General features: G+C 40.7%; 1 protein-coding gene across 1 annotated transcript in view; it reads left to right on the top strand.

The window, feature by feature from the left end:
* The window catches only part of LOC140348858 (plasmanylethanolamine desaturase 1), a 39,997-nt gene that overhangs the window by 15,306 nt on the left and 3,320 nt on the right, over positions 1 to 21,371 (top strand). Inside the window, exons 2-5 of the mRNA XM_072434973.1 lie at positions 3,107 to 3,226; positions 3,541 to 3,632; positions 9,249 to 9,393; positions 13,703 to 13,915. Coding sequence (XP_072291074.1) covers positions 3,107 to 3,226; positions 3,541 to 3,632; positions 9,249 to 9,393; positions 13,703 to 13,915 — 570 coding nt within the window. The remainder of the gene's footprint in view (positions 1 to 3,106; positions 3,227 to 3,540; positions 3,633 to 9,248; positions 9,394 to 13,702; positions 13,916 to 21,371) is intronic.

Genomic DNA, 21,371 nt, shown 5'->3' on the forward strand with positions numbered 1-21,371 from the left:
CAGTTCTTTGTTTAAAGAAGATTAGTTACAATCTGCCCTTGTGAAGACCTACAACAAGTGAAACAACACAGTTTGTATGATTTGCACAGCTAAGATTACATTTGTCAGATACATTTCACCAACATCAGACCTTACAAGCTCTGGGTACTGGTTATCACTAAACCAATTCAATAAAAAATGTCTAACCTTAAACTCTGGTTTAGTAAATGACGGAAAGTAGATTCATATTTTGTCAAAGTGAAAAAAGTTCTAACGTCTGATACACAGTTCACAGAGATCGTGAGCACATATGTAATTGTTACCTGCCAAACAGCAATGTGAGGTGTAGATGTTCTCTGTATCTTCCCTCTCCATTAGTCCATTAGTATTCAGGATGTGTTGCAGCGTTGCTGCCCGCCGCTCATTCCCTAGATGGCGAATCAGCCGGCGTTGATTAATTTCAGCCTATTAGCACCCCTGGTTCCCCTCCCCCGGCTCCGCCCAGGTTAAATCCCTGTGCACAGGCGCGTGCTCGCGCACAGGCGGGGGCACTGCTGGGTGAGCGATGGCACAGAGGTTGCCAGGGAGCCAGTTGTTGTCAGAGCGATATTAATGAGTGTGCTGCTCCTGAGCCGAGTGTATTTACACGAGCCTTAAGTGTACCGCTTTCATTTTAGTGGATGCCAAGTAAAACTTCCCCCGTGTTATTGAGCAAGTGGAGTTACATGTGCGGCTTTGTGAATGTGTGTACAGCATATGTCCATTTAAACATACATTATGTGTTTGTGTGTGTGTTTGTAGCTGTGTGTGATATCCAGCAATGCCACGGCCTGAGGGACAGGGACTTGTGTGTGTGTGTGTGTAGATTGTGTGTAGAGTGCATGTGTGTGTGTAGATTGTGTGTAGAGTGCGTGTGTGTGTGTAGAGTGTGTGTAGAGTGTGTGTGTGTGTGTGTAGAGTGTGTGTAGAGTGTGTGCTGGCTCTGCTGAGGCCTGTCCTAGTTTCCTTTGCCTCACCAGGGAGACAGAGGATCCAAGGACTGACGCACATCACCTGACAGCCGCCCCACTGCTCCACGGCCCTGCTCTGTGTGTGTGAGAGATGTGAAAATGTGTTAGCAAATCCATCAGTGCGAGCGTCAGGGCTGCGCAGAATCCCTCATTGTATCTTAATACAGTGGCACCGTGGAATGGAGTGAATGTTAGTGTTCTGATCCCTCGGTGTGCCAGCAGGAGTGTATGCTGGGTAATGTAGAGAGTCTCCTTAACTCCATGGACTCAAGTGAAGCTGAGCTTGCCTGGACTGGTCACTGATCCTGATGCACATGTAGGACATACTCCTTTATGTCTTGTCCTACTGTCTGTAGTCCCACCATGCGCTTGTGTTCTATACCATAAGAGTATTGTTATAGATTTTGAAACATCTATGAGGATTTATCCAAGAGGAAAGTTTAAGTATATGATAAGTATACTTTTGTTTACTGTTGAAATTAAACTTCACCTCTTGGATAAAGTTTCCTTTAGCAAGTTTTCCTTTTTTATTGTTACTGTGTCTTTTGTAAAAAGGTGAAAGGTCACATCTGATAATTCGTAAAATATCCATAATCACCTTTTACAATCTCTGGTGAGCACTTGAGTCAATGTCTTGTGAGAGACTCATAGCATATTCATGGCCGCACTCGTCTACAGGCTCGCACTCTCAGGTCTGGAGAAAAAACTGCCATGAATATCTCATTGGCTGCTAATGCTGTGCGATACATCAGGATCTGAACACATTCAAGTTTTACAAGCACATCAGACTGGTCAAATAGAGGGATTAGAAGCGATGAGAACAAGTGGATTAGACCTGTTTTTGTCCGGGTGAGATATCAGATGAGGTGTTTTCTTGCCCGGTCAGACATGGACAGATCCACAGAAAGTAGAGACTAAAGCGCCATCCTTTTGGAATAGTTGCTGTACGTATGTTTTCAATAATTCAGCATCTTTAATCTTCTCTTTTTTGTAGTTTGACCCTGGTCTAATACAGCTCCTGTGTAAAAGTGGGTCCCTCCTCTTGTGTCCTTTACTTGATAATGCTGACCTGTGTGTTGGCCCCGGCCCCCACCTGCAGCAGTGTGTTTGACTGTGAGAGTCTCTCTGTAGGCCTGCTGCTGCGTCAGCTCCACTGCTCCACAGAGCAGAGGTCATGACCCCAGAGCCTGGCTACACCTGTCTTCATCTGACTGATTACATATTAACACCACACACACAGGCCTTATGGTCCATTGACCCTGAATTTAGAGGGTCCACTTCCTCCAGATCCGGCCCAAAGCTCACTCATGTCATTAATATAATATATATTCATAATTGTATTAAATATTTTTTACAGTTTTTTTCTGTATTATGTGGGTTTGAATAAAATACATGTAAATAATAAAAATAGATGTTTATTATTTAGTGGCCTGCACATTGTGCCCAGCCCGCATTGACTTGAAAACACTGAAAAACATTTGACAGAGCTGCAGATTAAACCATTTTCACCACTTGTTAAAACAAAGTGAACAAATCATATTGTGTTTTCTGTCCAAGGCTTTAATATAATTACTAGCAAACACATAATTGCATACTCAGGTAACCAAAACATACCAGGGGTTGGAGACTGCACACAACAAAATAAAATATTCTTCAAATCAAATGTATGTGGGCAATAAAGAAGAAGAATGAACGGGGGATTAACAGATTAAGAGAGCAGCATAGATACTCTGGTCCATATTTAAAAGTGGAGCCTAATAATTTGAATTGTTTCATATATTATGTATATATCAATCCTAAGCTTTTGATGAGAAATAGCTGCCAAGACAAACGGCAAGTAAATTAAATTCACTAGATTGTTTCTAAAGGGAGGTTATGTCAAATATTGTAGAGCAAACTCCATAAACTTGACCTGTGTGTCCCAGATACGGGTTCATTATGAATAAATGTTCAAATCAAATACAGCTTTTACTGAAAACAAGTGTAATGCTGATTTATTCATATTAACAAAAACATCAGACACGATGATGGCAATGTGTTTGTTCTAAAGACAATTATCCAAGAGACTCTAGAAGAAAGCTAGAGTGAGCCTCACTTTGTGTGTGTTGTGTTTCCAGGGAAGCGGCTGCAGGAGTGGATAAGTGTCATTCTGTGCCTCTTTCTTTTCATCATCAACTTCTCCTTCCTCGTCCTCCATTTCTCCACTGTTCACATCTACAAGATCATCCTGGGCATCGGTAAGACGACCATCAGAACAGAGATGGGACGATTATGGTTGTAAAAAAAATACTGTAAATGTTGGTTTAGCGTTTTTCTGTTGCCATAACATAATATCGTCTTCAAATTATTGTCAAGATTCTCCAAAAACATTATGGAGATTTACATTTATGACTAGTGCCCAGCCCCACTTCAGAACAAAACTTTATTTGTAGCAGAACATTATTTAAAAAAAAGAACATGCAACAACATGAAATGATTGTTTATTGTATATTATAAGTATCAGACGAACCAGCTCCCCATTTATTGACACCTAACTTGTGTGGTCTGGTAGTCCTAGGAATAGTGAGCGCGGACTTTGCATCGGGGCTGGTGCATTGGGGAGCAGACACTTGGGGATCTGTGGATATTCCTATAATTGGCAAGGTAAGAAGATACAATTCAACTTGCTTGGTACAGTCAAATGATTAGTCTCTTTTTTGCACTCTGTTTTCTTAGTTTTAGCTTCATACTATTATAAAAAATACTATTATTATAAAAAAATGTACGTATTTAAGGCTAGGCAAAATAATGTCTGTTTGCCACAACCCGACCGACCCGGAATGAAACTTGCCGACTGAAAAAAAAAATATATCAGCATTTTGTTGATAAAACGTTAAAATCTTTTATTTTTCAATTATTTCGCCGACTCACGAACCACAGTTTTGACTGGTAAACCTGTCATTCATCTCAAAGAACTGACCTCAGATTTAGTCCTCCGCATGCGTCTGTAACAAAACAGAATGTGCGTAGGAGTTGTCATATTGGCCTTTTACAGGTTGGATTGCCCTTGTCGGCGCCACTGACATGTCCATAGTCATGTCACCCTCTGTCAGGGTGTGAACTTTGACTTACGCAAATGCATTCTGGGATTGAAACACGCCCAGCAGCATCATCACAACAAACATGGCGGCGCCCGTGTCCCCCGAATGTTTCCCCCGCTCGGCTTCGCTACCAAAATAAAGGATAGCGGCGTAAAAAAGGTTGATTGAAATATCTTAAAATCGTGAGATTTAGTCTCCCGGGTTGAGAGAGACGTTTTCCGTCATTGACTGTTGAAGCCTGACCCCTGGCGGTCACTCCGACTCAAAAAATGGCAAAATTTTGATATTTTTTTTTGCCTTCAAATAAAAGAAATTAGAATTTGCCTACCGACCAACCCACTTAAAAACTTTTGACTTGGGTTACAGCAAACAGACTTATTTTGGGCAGCCTAATAAAAAAATATTTTTTTTAACCTAGGATGAGTGTCTTATTGTGATTTTTGACAGTTTATTTTAGCATTTAATCTTTCGGCATGTTATAAACTCTGAACTATCCCTTTTCTCCTGGGATAGCGTAACCATGGCAGCGTGGCAGTTGCACCTTATTCCCTTGAGCCTCATGACTGCCATAGTGACCTGGAAACTAAATGTCACCGCGCACTCATGGCTGTCCACCGTTTCTCCCGCTCACTCACAGATGCCCAGTGGAAATGGCCTCGTGGTGAACTCCCAGAAGCCACTGCACACATGTATTATGCATGTACGGGGCGTTTATGCACGTGTGCCTAAAGATGGATGCACATTTAAAGAGATGGCATTAAAACAAATCGCCTGCATTGATGCACACGCATATACGGCCACCTTACACCACAGCCAATTAGAGGAAAGGTTATTCTCATTTCAGCCAATTAAAACATGTGTGATCAGGTGCAGCTGGTAGTTTGGTTCAGATTGGTGAACTTTGTTGTGATTAATGGGAGAGGTTTTACATAGTTGCATTGATGGAATATTAATTGAATCTAATTGAAAAGAATGTTGGAGGTTCTGGTGGTAAAGACAATGTGTCCAGTGCATTTTATTTGGACCAACTGCTTTTTTCTCTTTCATTTTCAGGAGAAAAACATGAAATGGGTTTTTGTTGTACATTTCAAATGAATCAAGCTCCTCGTGCCAACTCTGCACATTTCTAATAGCTGGTCCTTCTAAAAACACATTGTAATTTGCTTTTATCAATGGAAGGAAAAAAAACAAATGAAGTGTAACGACAGCCCAAGTTGGAATTTTGGATTTATTAACACTGCTTTTGTAGCTTTCTTTAATCAATACACTACACAGTTTCTTATTTGTGGCTCAACTTTTACTCTCGAACTAGATTTTGAATTTGAGTTTTGTTGTAAATAAGCTGCAATCCCCATATCTGACACTATATTCAAATAAGCTGTGTTATTATTGTGTATTTTCAGAAGAGAATGAACAGACTCTCCTGGTTGATGGTCGTTTGAAGAATTGAGATTGCTTCCAGAAAAAAAAATTGCTTTTCCTATTTATGTTTTGCTCATACACATTACTTTACATTTGCATATATATATGCATATATCCTTTCTTTTTGAGGCGTTTGCGCCTCATGTTGTAGTTTACACAGGGCAAGTCAAGTTTATTTGTAGAGAGCAAGTTGTTCACAAGGCAATTCAAAAGTGCTTCACACAACAGAAAATACAGACAGCATGGATCTATCATAATATAGTTCCCTCAGTGTACAGGACAAAATTAAGACGGAGAAAGACTGTTCGAGCTGCTCAGAAGAAGACGGAAATCTACGGAGACGAGAGATGCGATGCTCTCCGTCGCGCTAATAAACAAACGCACGTGTTTTTTTTTGTGAGTCGCGCACGGGGGGAGTGCCTGAGTTCTCAAATCGGCAAAAAATCGTCCATTAAGCCTTTAAACAAAACCGTTTTTAGCTTAGAATGGAAGACTCATGTTTAGTCCTGACTCTGGGCACCAGCAGGTCCTTGAGGTCCTCAGAGATGGTTCATATGGCACTAACATGTCTGAGATGTACTTTGGTGCTAGGCCATGCAGAGACCTGAGAACAGGACTAATGTGATGGTACTTCCTGGTTCTGGTCAGGACTAATGTGATGGTACTTCCTGGTTCTAGTCAGGACTAATGTGATGGTACTTCCTGGTTCTGGTCAGGACTAATGTGATGGTACTTCCTGGTTCTGGTCAGGACTAATGTGATGGTACTTCCTGGTTCTAGTCAGGACTAATGTGATGGTACTTCCTGGTTCTGGTCAGGACTAATGTGATGGTACTTCCTGGTTCTAGTCAGGACTAATGTGATGGTACTTCCTGGTTCTAGTCAGGACTAATGTGATGGTACTTCCTGGTTCTAGTCAGGACCCGAGCAGCAGCGTTCTGGATGTACAGCAGCTGTTTTACAGCTCGTTTGGAGAGGCCAGTGAGCAGGCCGTTACAGTCTAATCTACTGGAGACAAACGCATGGATAAGTCTCTCCAAGTCTGGTTTAGACACTATATTTTTGATTTTGGCAGTGTTTTTAGATGTTAAAAAGCTGCTGATGTTATTGATTTGACGTGGCTGTTACCCTGACCTTGACCTGGCTGGATAAATAACCAGGTTGTTACCCTGACCTTGACCTGGCTGGATAAATAACCAGGTTGTTACCCTGACCTTGACCTGGCTGGATAAATAACCAGGTTGTTACCCTGACCTTGACCTGGCTGGATAAATAACCATGACTACACCTTTTTCTAGTTTGGAGCTCAACAATCACAACCAAAGTGAATTTTCCGTTTGTTTTTCCTAAATGCCTTTGGAAACATTCAACACATTTTAAACCACACAGTTGTTTTCAGCTCATAGAACTAATGTAAAACTAAATTTGGTGGAATGTTTCACTTTTTATTTTTTGTGGCCCCTAAGGCCATATCAGATAGGACAGTTGAAGAGAGACGAGTTATGGGCATTCAGCAAATGGTCAAAGCTGCACTGCACCATCAGCGAAGCACTAATTTGGTGAAATGTTTCAACAACTTGTCTCTGTTGGATTATAGCAATGCCCTCGCTATAAATGCAACTGCAAATGTCTGAAATCCTTGGATGCTGTATTTCACACGCTTTGAGATTCACTAGAGGGCGTGGCAGGCTCACCCAGTACTGGCCTTCTTTTGGGTTCACCTCTTGGATGTTCTTAATGTAAAAAAGAATGTGTAAATGTGCACTGACCTTGTGTGACCTTGTGCAGAGGGCGGAGGGTCATTATGGCTCCTGCAGCTTGGAATTCTCTTCAAGTGGACTTGAGGTTAGGAGAGCTGATCTCACATAGGGATTTTCAATCAATTTTTAAAAAACAAAGAAGGATAATCCTATAGATTTCTTGGTGCTTTTAAATATTAACTGTTTTTACTTGTCTTAAATGTCTCTTAATTGTCCAAATGTTTTTATCGTTTGTGTGCTGTCGTGTTTTCCCCTTTGCCCCAGGTCACCCTTGAAAAAGAGTTCTTACCTCAATGGGTATTTTAACAATACAAAATAAGAAAAAATAGTGAAGTGATAGACGCCTTGTGGTAATTTGTTACTATGTAAATGATTAGCCTCCAGCATGTTTTTAAGAATGTATTTATTCATCTTTTTCCCTTCAGGACCAATGGAAAAAGTACAAACATGGCAGCTTATGACTAAAAAATAACACGAGACTTAAAAATAGTGCTGTGGGCTCTTGTGAATCAGGTCATGTTTTTGTTTGAGATTTAGAGATGTTTGGGTCAGAATTATCTAATACAGGACAGATCTGGGCATGTTGAGCCTGTCTATAGTGAGTGATGATGTATGGGACGTCCAAAGGCCAGAAGTGTAGATGAATCTTTACATCATCTTCACTTGGGAAGTGTCAGTAAACATGGTTTTAATAAGTTTTTAATGTATTTTTCCCATGCGTGTTTGTTCCGTAGTGAGACTCCGGGTTGTGTTCTCCTGTCGTCACCTGTCGTTGTCCTTTAATTGACTCAACAACGATTTAGCCTCTAATGGTTCTGCTTTGAGGACGTATTCATGCTCATTAGTTTCCAATGATGCTCGATTCACAGTGACATTTACCAGATGTGTTTGTAGTTTGGGGGATAAACTATGCCTTTAGTTTTGGCCCTCTGTATTTTGCAATGGTGTATGGAATGTGTGTAGTATTTTTCTTGTTGTATAATGAACAGTTACCATGTATCTATAATTATGCTGATTAAGGAAGATCAAGCACACACTGAAGCTCAAATAAACTATAAGATTAAGCCTAAAAAGTAGTAAAGGACAGAGGCCACAGAGAGAAGGGGGTGGAGGGGCGTGTCTGTGAAGCAATGAGACAGCGGCGGTGCAGGAGCCAGGCCGATGTGAGCTGATGATTAGTGGACATCGTGCGAGGCGTCCATAAACGATGTTGGGTTAGACACGTGGCCAGCACCGGCCCAGCACTGATTTGGACCTGACTCGACACGACCTCCGCCGCTCTGCCCCTTTCATCTGAGTGTTTTGGCCAGAGGCGGGGGGCTGCGGGACGACCAGCAGAACAGTCACACCAAAAGGGAATCGCCACATAATTGTGCCGATAGCCACAGATGTGTTTTCGGTGACACCTACCAGCCATAAACACGAGATAGGAGCGTTGTATTGGTTTTGAACGGTTGCAATAATGAGTTTTCACGCTGCTGTTTCCACAGCGGCACACTCACACGCTTGGACACTTATGCAAACGTTCCTTTTTGCCTTTTCCATTGAGAGACATAAATTATCTTTATCCTGTAGTTTTTGTCTCTTTTGTGCTTGTGAGATTCAGATTTGGTCTTTCATTTGAGACCCCCGTGCTCTCTCAGACAGGTGTCTCTGCACAATGCAGGAGCGGTGTGTGTGCACACGTTTGTTCCTCACATTTGTCTATGGGCCATTTGTTTGTACGAGTGTGTGGTGGGAGGCCACTGCTGTTCAGTGGGTTATTAGGATGCTGGATACAAGCTTTGGGGGGGACACAACACCAGGCACCTCTGTGTATGTGTGTGGATGACTTTCTTTTGCATAAACACCATTATTTCACTCTGTTACATTTGCTTCTGCCTTTTTGCATTTTGTTACATTCTTACAATTACGTTTTGGACTGGTTTAATAAGTATAATACACAATAAGCTGGTGGCTTAATTTCTGAATTACTTTTTCCGTCTTACTCTCTGCAGGCTTTCATCCGGCCGTTCAGGGAGCACCACATCGACCCAACTGCCATCACTCGCCACGACTTTATTGAAATAAATGGTGATAACTGTATGATTCCCATCGTCCCGCTGGCTTTCATGGCCTACAAGTTCCTCACTTACTCCCCAGGTAAGCATGCTGACAATGCAGAAACGTACTGCAATGTTCTAATAACTCTGATAGTTATCTGTCTTTGTCCATCGTCTGGCAGCCTTCACGTTGTATTAAGTACAGTGTCAAATTCTGGAGAAGGTCAGTCGTATAGGGCCTTTGACATCTGTAGCAGAAACATAGCGTTGCAGCAGAGGAGGCTCTGGAGCTCCCACAAAGCGAGGCGTGTGAGGGCCATTACTGCAGAGCGCAGGCCAGTGGCCCCAGTCGCCCTTTGTGACCACTCTGTGCCCTCAGAGTGCAGAGCAGGATCCCTGTGACACCCTGTTATTGAGCAGGTGACATGTGTCCTGCCACAACTGCACTTACTCAACAAGAAAGGTCACTAATAGACAAAAACAGCCTTTTCCCACAACTGTTTCCATCCCCACATTGACAAGAAGAATCCCCCGTCCTACACAATTGTCCTACACAATTGTCCTACACAATTGTGCAGTATAAACACCACTGACAACATCAACTTTCATCATCACAGCTTCACTTTTACGTTCCCTTTGTTGCAACAGGAAATTAATGAGTGTAAAGTCAACGGCCTTGAGCCTTTCTGTGCCGCATGCTTTGCCTTTATATTTATGAATCATTGATAATACGTGGATCCGAACTGACCTCACACTATCGTTGCTACTGCCATCTTGTGGACAAAAGCCGCATGCTCACTGTGGACCGAACCAACAAAGGATTGCTCTTCTGTAACACCCCCAAAGACCCCGTGTGTTGTCAGAAATGTATTACTGTGGTCAGGATGGCCCAGTGGACTTACAGAAGTCACTCCAGACTCAGGCTGAGTTTGTTTCAGGCCGTTAGCAGCTGGCTAATGCTAGTTTCAATATTATTTTAAACACTTCATTTTCAGTTTTATGCACTGATTGTTCTTGGTGGAGCCTGGCATGTGTGCTGCCACCTCAACCATTCCACCACAGGGCAACATACGCGCAGATTTTTCCACGACCATCTAACAGCGGAGATGGCCAACAGCGTGCGGAGATGACAAATAAGTCACGCATTTCCTGCATCTGTTCACAATATTGAGTGATTGATGCTTTTTTTTAATCTGCCTTTTCATATCTGACCCCAAATAATACCAAATAGTCATTGGAAAAGCAATTGGATAGGAAAAGTTTCAGGTCAAGTGTCTTTCTGAGGCGGGAGGAGGCCACGGGCAGCTCAGATTAGACTTAAACACCGAGACGTGATCCCTGGAGTGGACGACATTCACAGCTGACACTCCACAGGCCGCAGGGCAGTGGAGGGGTCAGCGGCCGCACACACACACGCACGCACGCACACACACACACACACACACACACACACACACCTGAAGACGACACGGCTCAGAGGCGGCACACGGGGGTGGCGCAATGACATGGAAACTGTCAAGTCAAACGTCCGGCTGTTTCGAACGGTCGCGTACAAAGGCAGCGACAGGACGACACGGGAAGGATAAAAGCTGAGAGGTGACATCTCCAGCTGCTGTGTCATGGCTGAGCCGGGGTCAAAAGAGCACCGCTTGAAACCCAAGTAGAGACGGATTGAGCTGGACCGGCAGAGGACAGCTTCAGTCGGACAGAGACAATCCCCTGTAAACTGTACGGCATTGAAGTGTTGACACGAGCACTGTAAATGTGTGTGGTTCGGCTGTAATCGCCATTGTCATTGCTAATGCTCAGTCTTTCTGTCTTTAAAGAGCACTAGAGCACTTTAAAGAGTGTAAATAACTGTGGCGATGATAATAACGATAACGCTTATTAATGTACACATATTAATCAGCAGGACGGCTCGCTTGTTGACAGGCTGCGTAATACGGCTCCAAATCAGCGCTAATTGGATGCAACACCAAACATTTAATGAATAGACCCTGTAGTTAGAAAGCATTTGTAGGAACAGGTACTTCTTTGCATATTTATTTTGACGGTTAACTTTTTTTAATACCAGTGAACAAACAGTGAAGAGATTTTTATTCCTAAATGTGGCATAAACACGCACACACACACACTAGCATCATTTTCGCTCTACTCAAAATTTAGGACGTATTAAATCAACTTTTTATGAGCTTTTCAGACTCATATCAATCATACAGTGTGTGCAGGCTATAAAACATGTCACATTGTCATTTTACAGTATTAAAATCCGCTTGTTCTGGTGAAATAACACTATAAAGACGTGAGGCTTCTATGTTCTTAACAGGAAGTCAAGCCGTTTTAGATCAATGATGTGATTTACAATATACAAAATGTAGAATAATGATCTATGTATGCAAACGTTTATTATTGAATACCCAAAAATAGCACAATATGTCTTCTTTAACGTAATTAACTGGTTCTAACTTAGCAAGGTATTCTTTTCTTAGCGATGTTAGTTGAGTGTAAACTGCTCCTGAGACGTTCCCCGACATTCAAATAACACAAATATGAAAAATGACTTTGTGACTCTGAAAGTGGGAACGTCCCTGGGGCCCGTGAACGCAGCATTAATTCTAAATCATAACGCTGACATCTGAACTAAAACGCCTGCAGCCTCCGTGACCGCTCTGTTTCTGTCTTTTCTGAGCAGGACATTTTAATGAAATTGCTGTTTCAAGAGGACATCCACCTCCCTCTGCTGCTCCTATTCCCCAGCCTCCCCCTGAGCTCCAGCTGCACCTATCTCCAATAAAATCAGGACACATTTGACTGTGGCCCCCGGGGAGCCACTAAAGGAATAATGTGTTGTTCTGTTTGAAAGCGGGCGGAGTGCGTTGGCTGCAGTTGTTTTAACTTAAAGGTGCTGGTGATGAGTTGTGACTGGGCCCCACCAATTAGGACTGTTACCATCGTTTTGAAGTGTGATATGTCGCTACGGAAAATATCAATAAATTATAGTAAATGGTGTAGTTTATGGTATGTCATTAAAAAAACATGAACCGCCGTAAACCGCAGAGTGATGCACACTTAAGTGGTTGGTTAATGAGTCGTAGAAGGTGCCTACAGCTCAAATCGTATACGTTTGTCGCTTATGCAAAGAAAAGGTACACGCAAAAAAAAACATTTAGCCCTAATTGTTTTAGCTATTGAACAAGAAGTCGATATTGCAATGATTGTGACAGGCGTACGCTACAACCGTCATGGATTTTTGGGGCAGATACCAATGTAGAGGTGTGATGGCTGATACAACTGCCCATATATGTTGTGATGATGTAATAATGAAGGGGTAATGAACATCTGATGCGTTTTTCGTTTGTTCTGCCTCCTGACAAGACATTTCAAAGACTGTAAAGTATTCTTGCACTCGTAGTTGGCCAAATAATTATGTAATCATGCATAGTAATTAATATGTGTAAATGCCATGAACTCTTTCATATATAAGTGTGGTTCCAACCATTGGTCACTTTGAGCCTGAGAACAGACGGGTAATGTTGAAGTGTGGTAACTTTTAACAATGTTACCACACTTCAACGAACGTGAACAATCATGAAAGCAAAAGAAGAATGTCTAGACAGTAGCGCTGCGGTCGACTCGGGACATTATTGGTCAACTAAAGACACACCCTGGACATCGATGAATCAAACAGCACCTTCATAATTGAAAAGGCAGATTAAACTGTCCGGTAACTCCCAAAACTCCACTTTATTCACTCCAAGCCCTCTACTTTCGGCTCATGTACAGACAAATAACAAATAAAAAAAAGTTCTCAGCTCACTTAGATCCCATTTTTTCACAAATAAGTTTTCTCTCCTGGAGTCGGGATCTATAGTCCAGCCTGTTGACAGCAGCGTGCATGCTCCGTCTCTGAAAGTCAAAAGCCACGAATTGCCAAACCAAAAGCATCGCTCTGGAGCCACATTCAGGTGCAACTACAGCGTAACAAACAAACAAACACACAAACACAACACAACTTCACAGATAAATATCACAGCGGTGCTACAAATTGGAGCATAATATATCTGTAAATTGGTTGTATTCTAGACATTCTAAGCCTTGCTTAGGCTTAATGTCGTCAATATCAACAAGATTTTGGCCGATAAATCTCCGACAGCCCATGTTTTGAAATAATATCAGCTAAATGGTGCATTGGTCAGGCCCTAGTACAAGGATGTATTTGATTGACAAGTCATTCGTGTACATATTTTGTCCTTTCCTGGCTCACTCATCTTACTGTATGCTTCAACATGCAAACACAATTTAACTTAAGATGCCAATTGCAGCAGCTATTGCCGTAGCCTAGTAGGTAATCAATCCACAGCCTACGTAATCTGTTGTTTGTTGATTGTGTATTTTCTCCTCCATCACAGAGGCCTTGGCCACGTCGTATCCGTGGGACTGCTACGTCTTTGCCCTGGCGGTCTTTGTGACGCTGACCAATCAGATCCACAAGTGGAGCCACTCGTACTTCGGCCTCCCGCGCTGGGTCCGGCTGCTCCAGGACTGCCACGTGGTCCTGCCCCGGAAGCACCACCGCATCCACCACGTCTCCCCGCACGAGACCTACTACTGCATCACGACAGGTGAGTGCGTGTCTGAAAACCAAATCAAAATGGCTTTTCGTTTTAATTCCTTGACCGTGAACGAAACAGACTTTTGATTGAACCAAAACTTTTGAACTTCCTCCTCAAGTCTGAACTCCTGATTTCAGTCCTAAAGCAGACATCAAAAACAAGCACAAATCCTCTGAAACCTTCCCACTTCTGAATCGTAACACGTGTTGTCTGGGTGGCCATCTTCTCTCACTGTAATCAGCTCATGACCTGTCGGTAATTTCCGCACAAAACCCGACAAAATGGCCGCTCTCTCCGTACGTCGGTCTGTCTGTGGGCATCTTATAAATAACTAAGAGAAGAAGCGTTTGTGCTGTGCGTGCATGTCTTTGGAGACTAGCGGCCTGTGTAACGGAGCCACATCCCGTATTCCGTGTGCATCTGGGTGGGAGGGCGGTGGAGGAGAGGATACTCGGGGGGGGGGCGGGCCCGGGCCGGCACGTCACCCTAAGCCCCAGCGGACGACAGATGTGCGCGCTCCTCTGCATACCCCAGCATCTGTGTGGAGCCTCTTTGACCTCCTCATTGCTTCCCTAACCTGTGTGTGTGGGTGGGAGGTGGGTGGGAGGTGGGCGGGCGGGCGGGCTGCTGGTGGTGGTCGTGCGGAGGGGGGGGGCACCCACAGGGGATAGCCGGCCCACCACACGCTCCCTCCCTCAGCCTCTCTGCTCGGGCCGGGCAACGATTCCACTGGGGCTCGGCTGGCTGCCTTTGTGTTCGCCACCGGCTGACAATCCCCATGTATATTTAATGCTAACCTGCTGTCTGTTCTAACAAATAGGACTTCACAGGCAGAAAGGGTGGTGGGGGGGGGGGGGGGGGTTTGGGTACTGGGGGGGGGGCAAATGAAAGAAGGTATCCAGAATAGCGAGGGGGTTCATTAACAGGACACCCACCTATGTCGCGCAGCCGTAGCACCTATATGAAGCTAGCACGCCTGTATTCCTGCACGTATACTCCGAAGCCAAGTCTGCTAAGCTAATATGTATTGTGCTAACGACTCTACATCATAATTAAGCACAGACCCTGTAGCATTCGCTCTCTGGTTCCTATTTTTACTTTCCATATTTGATAATTCTCTCACGTCCAAGGTTGAATTATAATTGGCCCAAAGAGAAATTCATATTTTTGGTCATGTGATTGTGCTTGTTCTTAGCATTGGTGAGTCCGTCGCACTAAAACGGACCCATGTTAGTGTAGAGGAGAGTTAAAGGTGCACTATAACTTTTCAGGCGGAAGGTCTGCCATCTGTTTGTCTCCTTGGTGATGTTTCTGCTTTGCCTAGAATGTTCTACCATAGGGAATTAACAGTTACAGTTACAGTTTATTCAGTCAGAAGTGTCCTCATCACAGCTATAGACGCCGCAACTGCAAAATTCTCCTCTGTTGTGGTTTCTTTTCTTTCCTTTGCTTTATCCAGGACCATCAAGTCATTACTTTAATCCAGTTTGTAATCTGAAACCTTTGTAAAGTTCCTCCGGCTAACAAGTTTCCACTATCAACAACTCCAGACTTCCCGTGGCCCTCACAAAATAAAAGCCTCTGCAATTTGCGTTACATGCCTATAAAATATAAAATAAAACACTTTATTTTCAAAAGGTCAGATGCCCTGCACACACAACAAAAGGCTGAGTGACAGTTCAATGTGAAATGCCATTTAATTTAATCATTAAGCACCAAAGCGTTACATGAATAATTAAGAAACACTTTTATTTTTCAGCCTTGTGGTTAGACATGGCAAACGAGCTCTCCTCTTTATGAGAAAATATTAGGTCTTTTATTCCCAACAGTATTGGAAAAAAAAATACAAAATCTGGTGGAAGACCCCAAGACCCCCCGACATATATGTTGTATTACTATATTACTATATACATTATGTGCAGAGAAGTGAGATTATTCAATCATCATTAGATTAAAAAAAGAAAAGATGTGGTTAAAAGATTCCCTTTTGTTTTTTGGACATATCACACCCTGCACCATGTTATATTGTTACAGTTACTAACTGTTCAAACCAATATGAACCACAGTGTAATACTCTTTGTTACATGGATTATATGTTTTAAGTCTTTTCAAAGTGGAGTAAATGTGTTACAGAACAGCTTTCCTTCTTTTTTTTTGCCAATTGCCCTTTAGGCGATCAAAGGCATAATGAATATGACTTTACTCATGGATGGGGTTGTGTACCATTTGAGTGCATTTTTCTGTAGAAAATCTTAAGCTTTTCTTCAACATAATCTCTGCATTTGCCTGAGGCCGAGCATGGAACATGTTTATCTTTGACATATTTAATCCTACATTGAATGTAATCCTGAGTTTGCATATGGATTTACTCAGCCTCAAGAGGCTCGTGACAGTGACACTGTGAGAGATGCAGAGTGTGTATATGATGAGTGTGTATATGATGAGTGTGTATATGATGAGTGTGTATATGATGAGTGTGTATATGATGAGTGTGTATATGATGAGTGTGTATATGATGAGTGTGTATATGATGAGTGTGTAAATGATGAGTGTATATGATGAGTGTATATGATGAGTGTGTATATGATGAGTGTATATGATGAGTGTGTTTATGATGAGTGTGTATATGATGAGTGTATATGATGAGTGTATATGATGAGTGTGTATATGATGAGTGTGTATATGATGAGTGTGTTTATGATGAGTGTGTATATGATGAGTGTGTTTATGATGAGTGTGTATATGATGAGTGTGTATATGATGAGTGTGTATATGATGAGTGTGTATATGATGAGTGTGTATATGATGAGTGTGTATATGATGAGTGTATATGATGAGTGTGTATATGATGAGTGTGTATATGATGAGTGTGTATATGATGAGTGTATATGATGAGTGTATATGATGAGTGTATATGATGAGTGTGTATATGATGAGTGTATATGATGAGTGTGTATATGATGAGTGTGTATATGATGAGTGTGTATATGATGAGTGTGTATATGATGAGTGTATATGATGAGTGTGTATATGATGAGTGTGTATATGATGAGTGTATATGATGAGTGTGTATATGATGAGTGTGTATATGATGAGTGTATATGATGAGTGTGTATATGATGAGTGTGTATATGATGAGTGTGTATATGATGAGTGTGTTTATGATGAGTGTGTATATGATGAGTGTGTATGTGATGAGTGTGTATATGATGAGTGTGTATATGATGAGTGTGTATATGATGAGTGTATATGATGAGTGTGTATATGATGAGTGTGTATATGATGAGTGTGTATATGATGAGTGTATATGATGAGTGTGTATATGATGAGTGTATATGATGAGTGTGTATATGATGAGTGTGTATATGATGAGTGTATATGATGAGTGTGTATGATGAGTGTGTATATGATGAGTGTGTTTATGATGAGTGTGTATATGATGAGTGTATATGATGAGTGTGTATATGATGAGTGTATATGATGAGTGTGTATATGATGAGTGTGTATATGATGAGTGTGTATATGATGAGTGTATATGATGAGTGTGTATATGATGAGTGTGTTTATGATGAGTGTGTATATGATGAGTGTATATGATGAGTGTGTATATGATGAGTGTGTATATGATGAGTGTGTATATGATGAGTGTATATGATGAGTGTGTATATGATGAGTGTGTATATGATGAGTGTATATGATGAGTGTGTATATGATGAGTGTGTATATGATGAGTGTGTATATGATGAGTGTGTATGTGATGAGTGTGTATATGATGAGTGTGTATATGATGAGTGTGTATATGGTGAGTGTGTATATGATGAGTGTGTATGTGATGAGTGTGTATATGATGAGTGTGTATATGATGAGTGTGTTTATGATGAGTGTATATGATGAGTGTGTATATGATGAGTGTGTATATGATGAGTGTATATGATGAGTGTGTATATGATGAGTGTGTATATGATGAGTGTGTATATGATGAGTGTGTATGTGATGAGTGTGTATATGATGAGTGTGTATATGATGAGTGTATATGATGAGTGTGTATATGATGAGTGTGTATATGATGAGTGTATATGATGAGTGTGTATGATGAGTGTGTATATGATGAGTGTGTATGATGAGTGTGTATATGATGAGTGTATATGATGAGTGTGTATATGATGAGTGTGTATATGATGAGTGTGTATATGATGAGTGTATATGATGAGTGTGTATATGATGAGTGTGTATATGATGAGTGTGTATATGATGAGTGTGTATATGATGAGTGTATATGATGAGTGTGTATATGATGAGTGTGTATATGATGAGTGTATATGATGAGTGTGTATATGATGAGTGTGTTTATGATGAGTGTGTATATGATGAGTGTGTATATGATGAGTGTATATGATGAGTGTGTATATGATGAGTGTGTATATGATGAGTGTGTATATGATGAGTGTGTATATGATGAGTGTGTATGTGATGAGTGTGTATATGATGAGTGTGTATGTGATGAGTGTGTATGTGATGAGTGTGTATATGATGAGTGTGTTTATGATGAGTGTATATGATGAGTGTGTATATGATGAGTGTGTATATGATGAGTGTGTATGTGATGAGTGTGTATGTGATGAGTGTGTATGTGATGAGTGTGTATGTGATGAGTGTATATGATGAGTGTGTATGTGATGAGTGTGTATATGATGAGTGTGTATGTGATGAGTGTGTATGTGATGAGTGTGTATGTGATGAGTGTGTATATGATGAGTGTGTATATGATGAGTGTGTATATGATGAGTGTATATGATGAGTGTGTATATGATGAGTGTGTATATGATGAGTGTATATGATGAGTGTGTATATGATGAGTGTGTATATGATGAGTGTGTATATGATGAGTGTGTTTATGATGAGTGTGTATATGATGAGTGTGTATGTGATGAGTGTGTATATGATGAGTGTGTATATGATGAGTGTGTATATGATGAGTGTATATGATGAGTGTGTATATGATGAGTGTGTATATGATGAGTGTGTATATGATGAGTGTATATGATGAGTGTGTATATGATGAGTGTATATGATGAGTGTGTATATGATGAGTGTGTATATGATGAGTGTATATGATGAGTGTGTATATGATGAGTGTGTATATGATGAGTGTGTATATGATGAGTGTGTATATGATGAGTGTATATGATGAGTGTGTATATGATGAGTGTGTATATGATGAGTGTATATGATGAGTGTGTATATGATGAGTGTGTTTATGATGAGTGTGTATATGATGAGTGTATATGATGAGTGTGTATATGATGAGTGTGTATATGATGAGTGTGTATATGATGAGTGTATATGATGAGTGTGTATATGATGAGTGTGTATATGATGAGTGTATATGATGAGTGTGTATATGATGAGTGTGTATATGATGAGTGTGTATATGATGAGTGTGTATGTGATGAGTGTGTATATGATGAGTGTGTATATGATGAGTGTGTATATGGTGAGTGTGTATATGATGAGTGTGTATGTGATGAGTGTGTATATGATGAGTGTGTATATGATGAGTGTGTTTATGATGAGTGTATATGATGAGTGTGTATATGATGAGTGTGTATATGATGAGTGTATATGATGAGTGTGTATATGATGAGTGTGTATATGATGAGTGTGTATATGATGAGTGTGTATGTGATGAGTGTGTATATGATGAGTGTGTATATGATGAGTGTATATGATGAGTGTGTATATGATGAGTGTGTATATGATGAGTGTATATGATGAGTGTGTATGATGAGTGTGTATATGATGAGTGTGTATGATGAGTGTGTATGATGAGTGTGTATATGATGAGTGTATATGATGAGTGTGTATATGATGAGTGTGTATATGATGAGTGTGTATATGATGAGTGTATATGATGAGTGTGTATATGATGAGTGTGTATATGATGAGTGTGTATATGATGAGTGTATATGATGAGTGTGTATATGATGAGTGTGTATATGATGAGTGTATATGATGAGTGTGTATATGATGAGTGTGTTTATGATGAGTGTGTATATGATGAGTGTGTATATGATGAGTGTATATGATGAGTGTGTATATGATGAGTGTATATGATGAGTGTGTATGATGAGTGTGTATATGATGAGTGTATATGATGAGTGTGTATATGATGAGTGTGTATATGATGAGTGTGTATATGATGAGTGTATATGATGAGTGTGTATATGATGAGTGTGTATATGATGAGTGTGTATATGATGAGTGTATATGATGAGTGTGTATATGATGAGTGTGTATATGATGAGTGTATATGATGAGTGTGTATATGATGAGTGTGTTTATGATGAGTGTGTATATGATGAGTGTGTATATGATGAGTGTATATGATGAGTGTGTATATGATGAGTGTGTATATGATGAGTGTGTATATGATGAGTGTGTATATGATGAGTGTGTATGTGATGAGTGTGTATATGATGAGTGTGTATGTGATGAGTGTGTATATGATGAGTGTGTTTATGATGAGTGTATATGATGAGTGTGTATATGATGAGTGTGTATATGATGAGTGTGTATGTGATGAGTGTGTATGTGATGAGTGTGTATGTGATGAGTGTGTATGTGATGAGTGTGTATATGATGAGTGTGTATGTGATGAGTGTGTATATGATGAGTGTGTATGTGATGAGTGTGTATGTGATGAGTGTGTATGTGATGAGTGTGTATATGATGAGTGTGTATGTGATGAGTGTGTATATGATGAGTGTGTATATGATGAGTGTATATGATGAGTGTGTATATGATGAGTGTGTATATGATGAGTGTGTATATGATGAGTGTGTATGTGATGAGTGTGTATATGATGAGTGTATATGATGAGTGTGTATATGATGAGTGTGTATGTGATGAGTGTGTATATGATGAGTGTGTATATGATGAGTGTGTTTATGATGAGTGTATATGATGAGTGTGTATATGATGAGTGTATATGATGAGTGTGTATGATGAGTGTGTATATGATGAGTGTGTATGATGAGTGTGTATATGATGAGTGTGTATATGATGAGTGTGTATATGATGAGTGTATATGATGAGTGTGTATATGATGAGTGTGTATATGATGAGTGTATATGATGAGTGTGTATATGATGAGTGTGTTTATGATGAGTGTGTATATGATGAGTGTATATGATGAGTGTGTATATGATGAGTGTGTATATGATGAGTGTGTATATGATGAGTGTATATGATGAGTGTGTATATGATGAGTGTGTATATGATGAGTGTATATGATGAGTGTGTATATGATGAGTGTGTATATGATGAGTGTGTATATGATGAGTGTGTATGTGATGAGTGTGTATATGATGAGTGTGTATATGATGAGTGTGTATATGGTGAGTGTGTATATGATGAGTGTGTATGTGATGAGTGTGTATATGATGAGTGTGTATATGATGAGTGT

The sequence above is a fragment of the Eucyclogobius newberryi genome, unplaced genomic scaffold (assembly GCF_026437365.1).
Source record: "Eucyclogobius newberryi isolate DKJ021-1_F unplaced genomic scaffold, fEucNew1.0.hap1 SCAF_7, whole genome shotgun sequence".
NCBI lineage: Eukaryota > Metazoa > Chordata > Actinopteri > Gobiiformes > Gobiidae > Eucyclogobius > Eucyclogobius newberryi.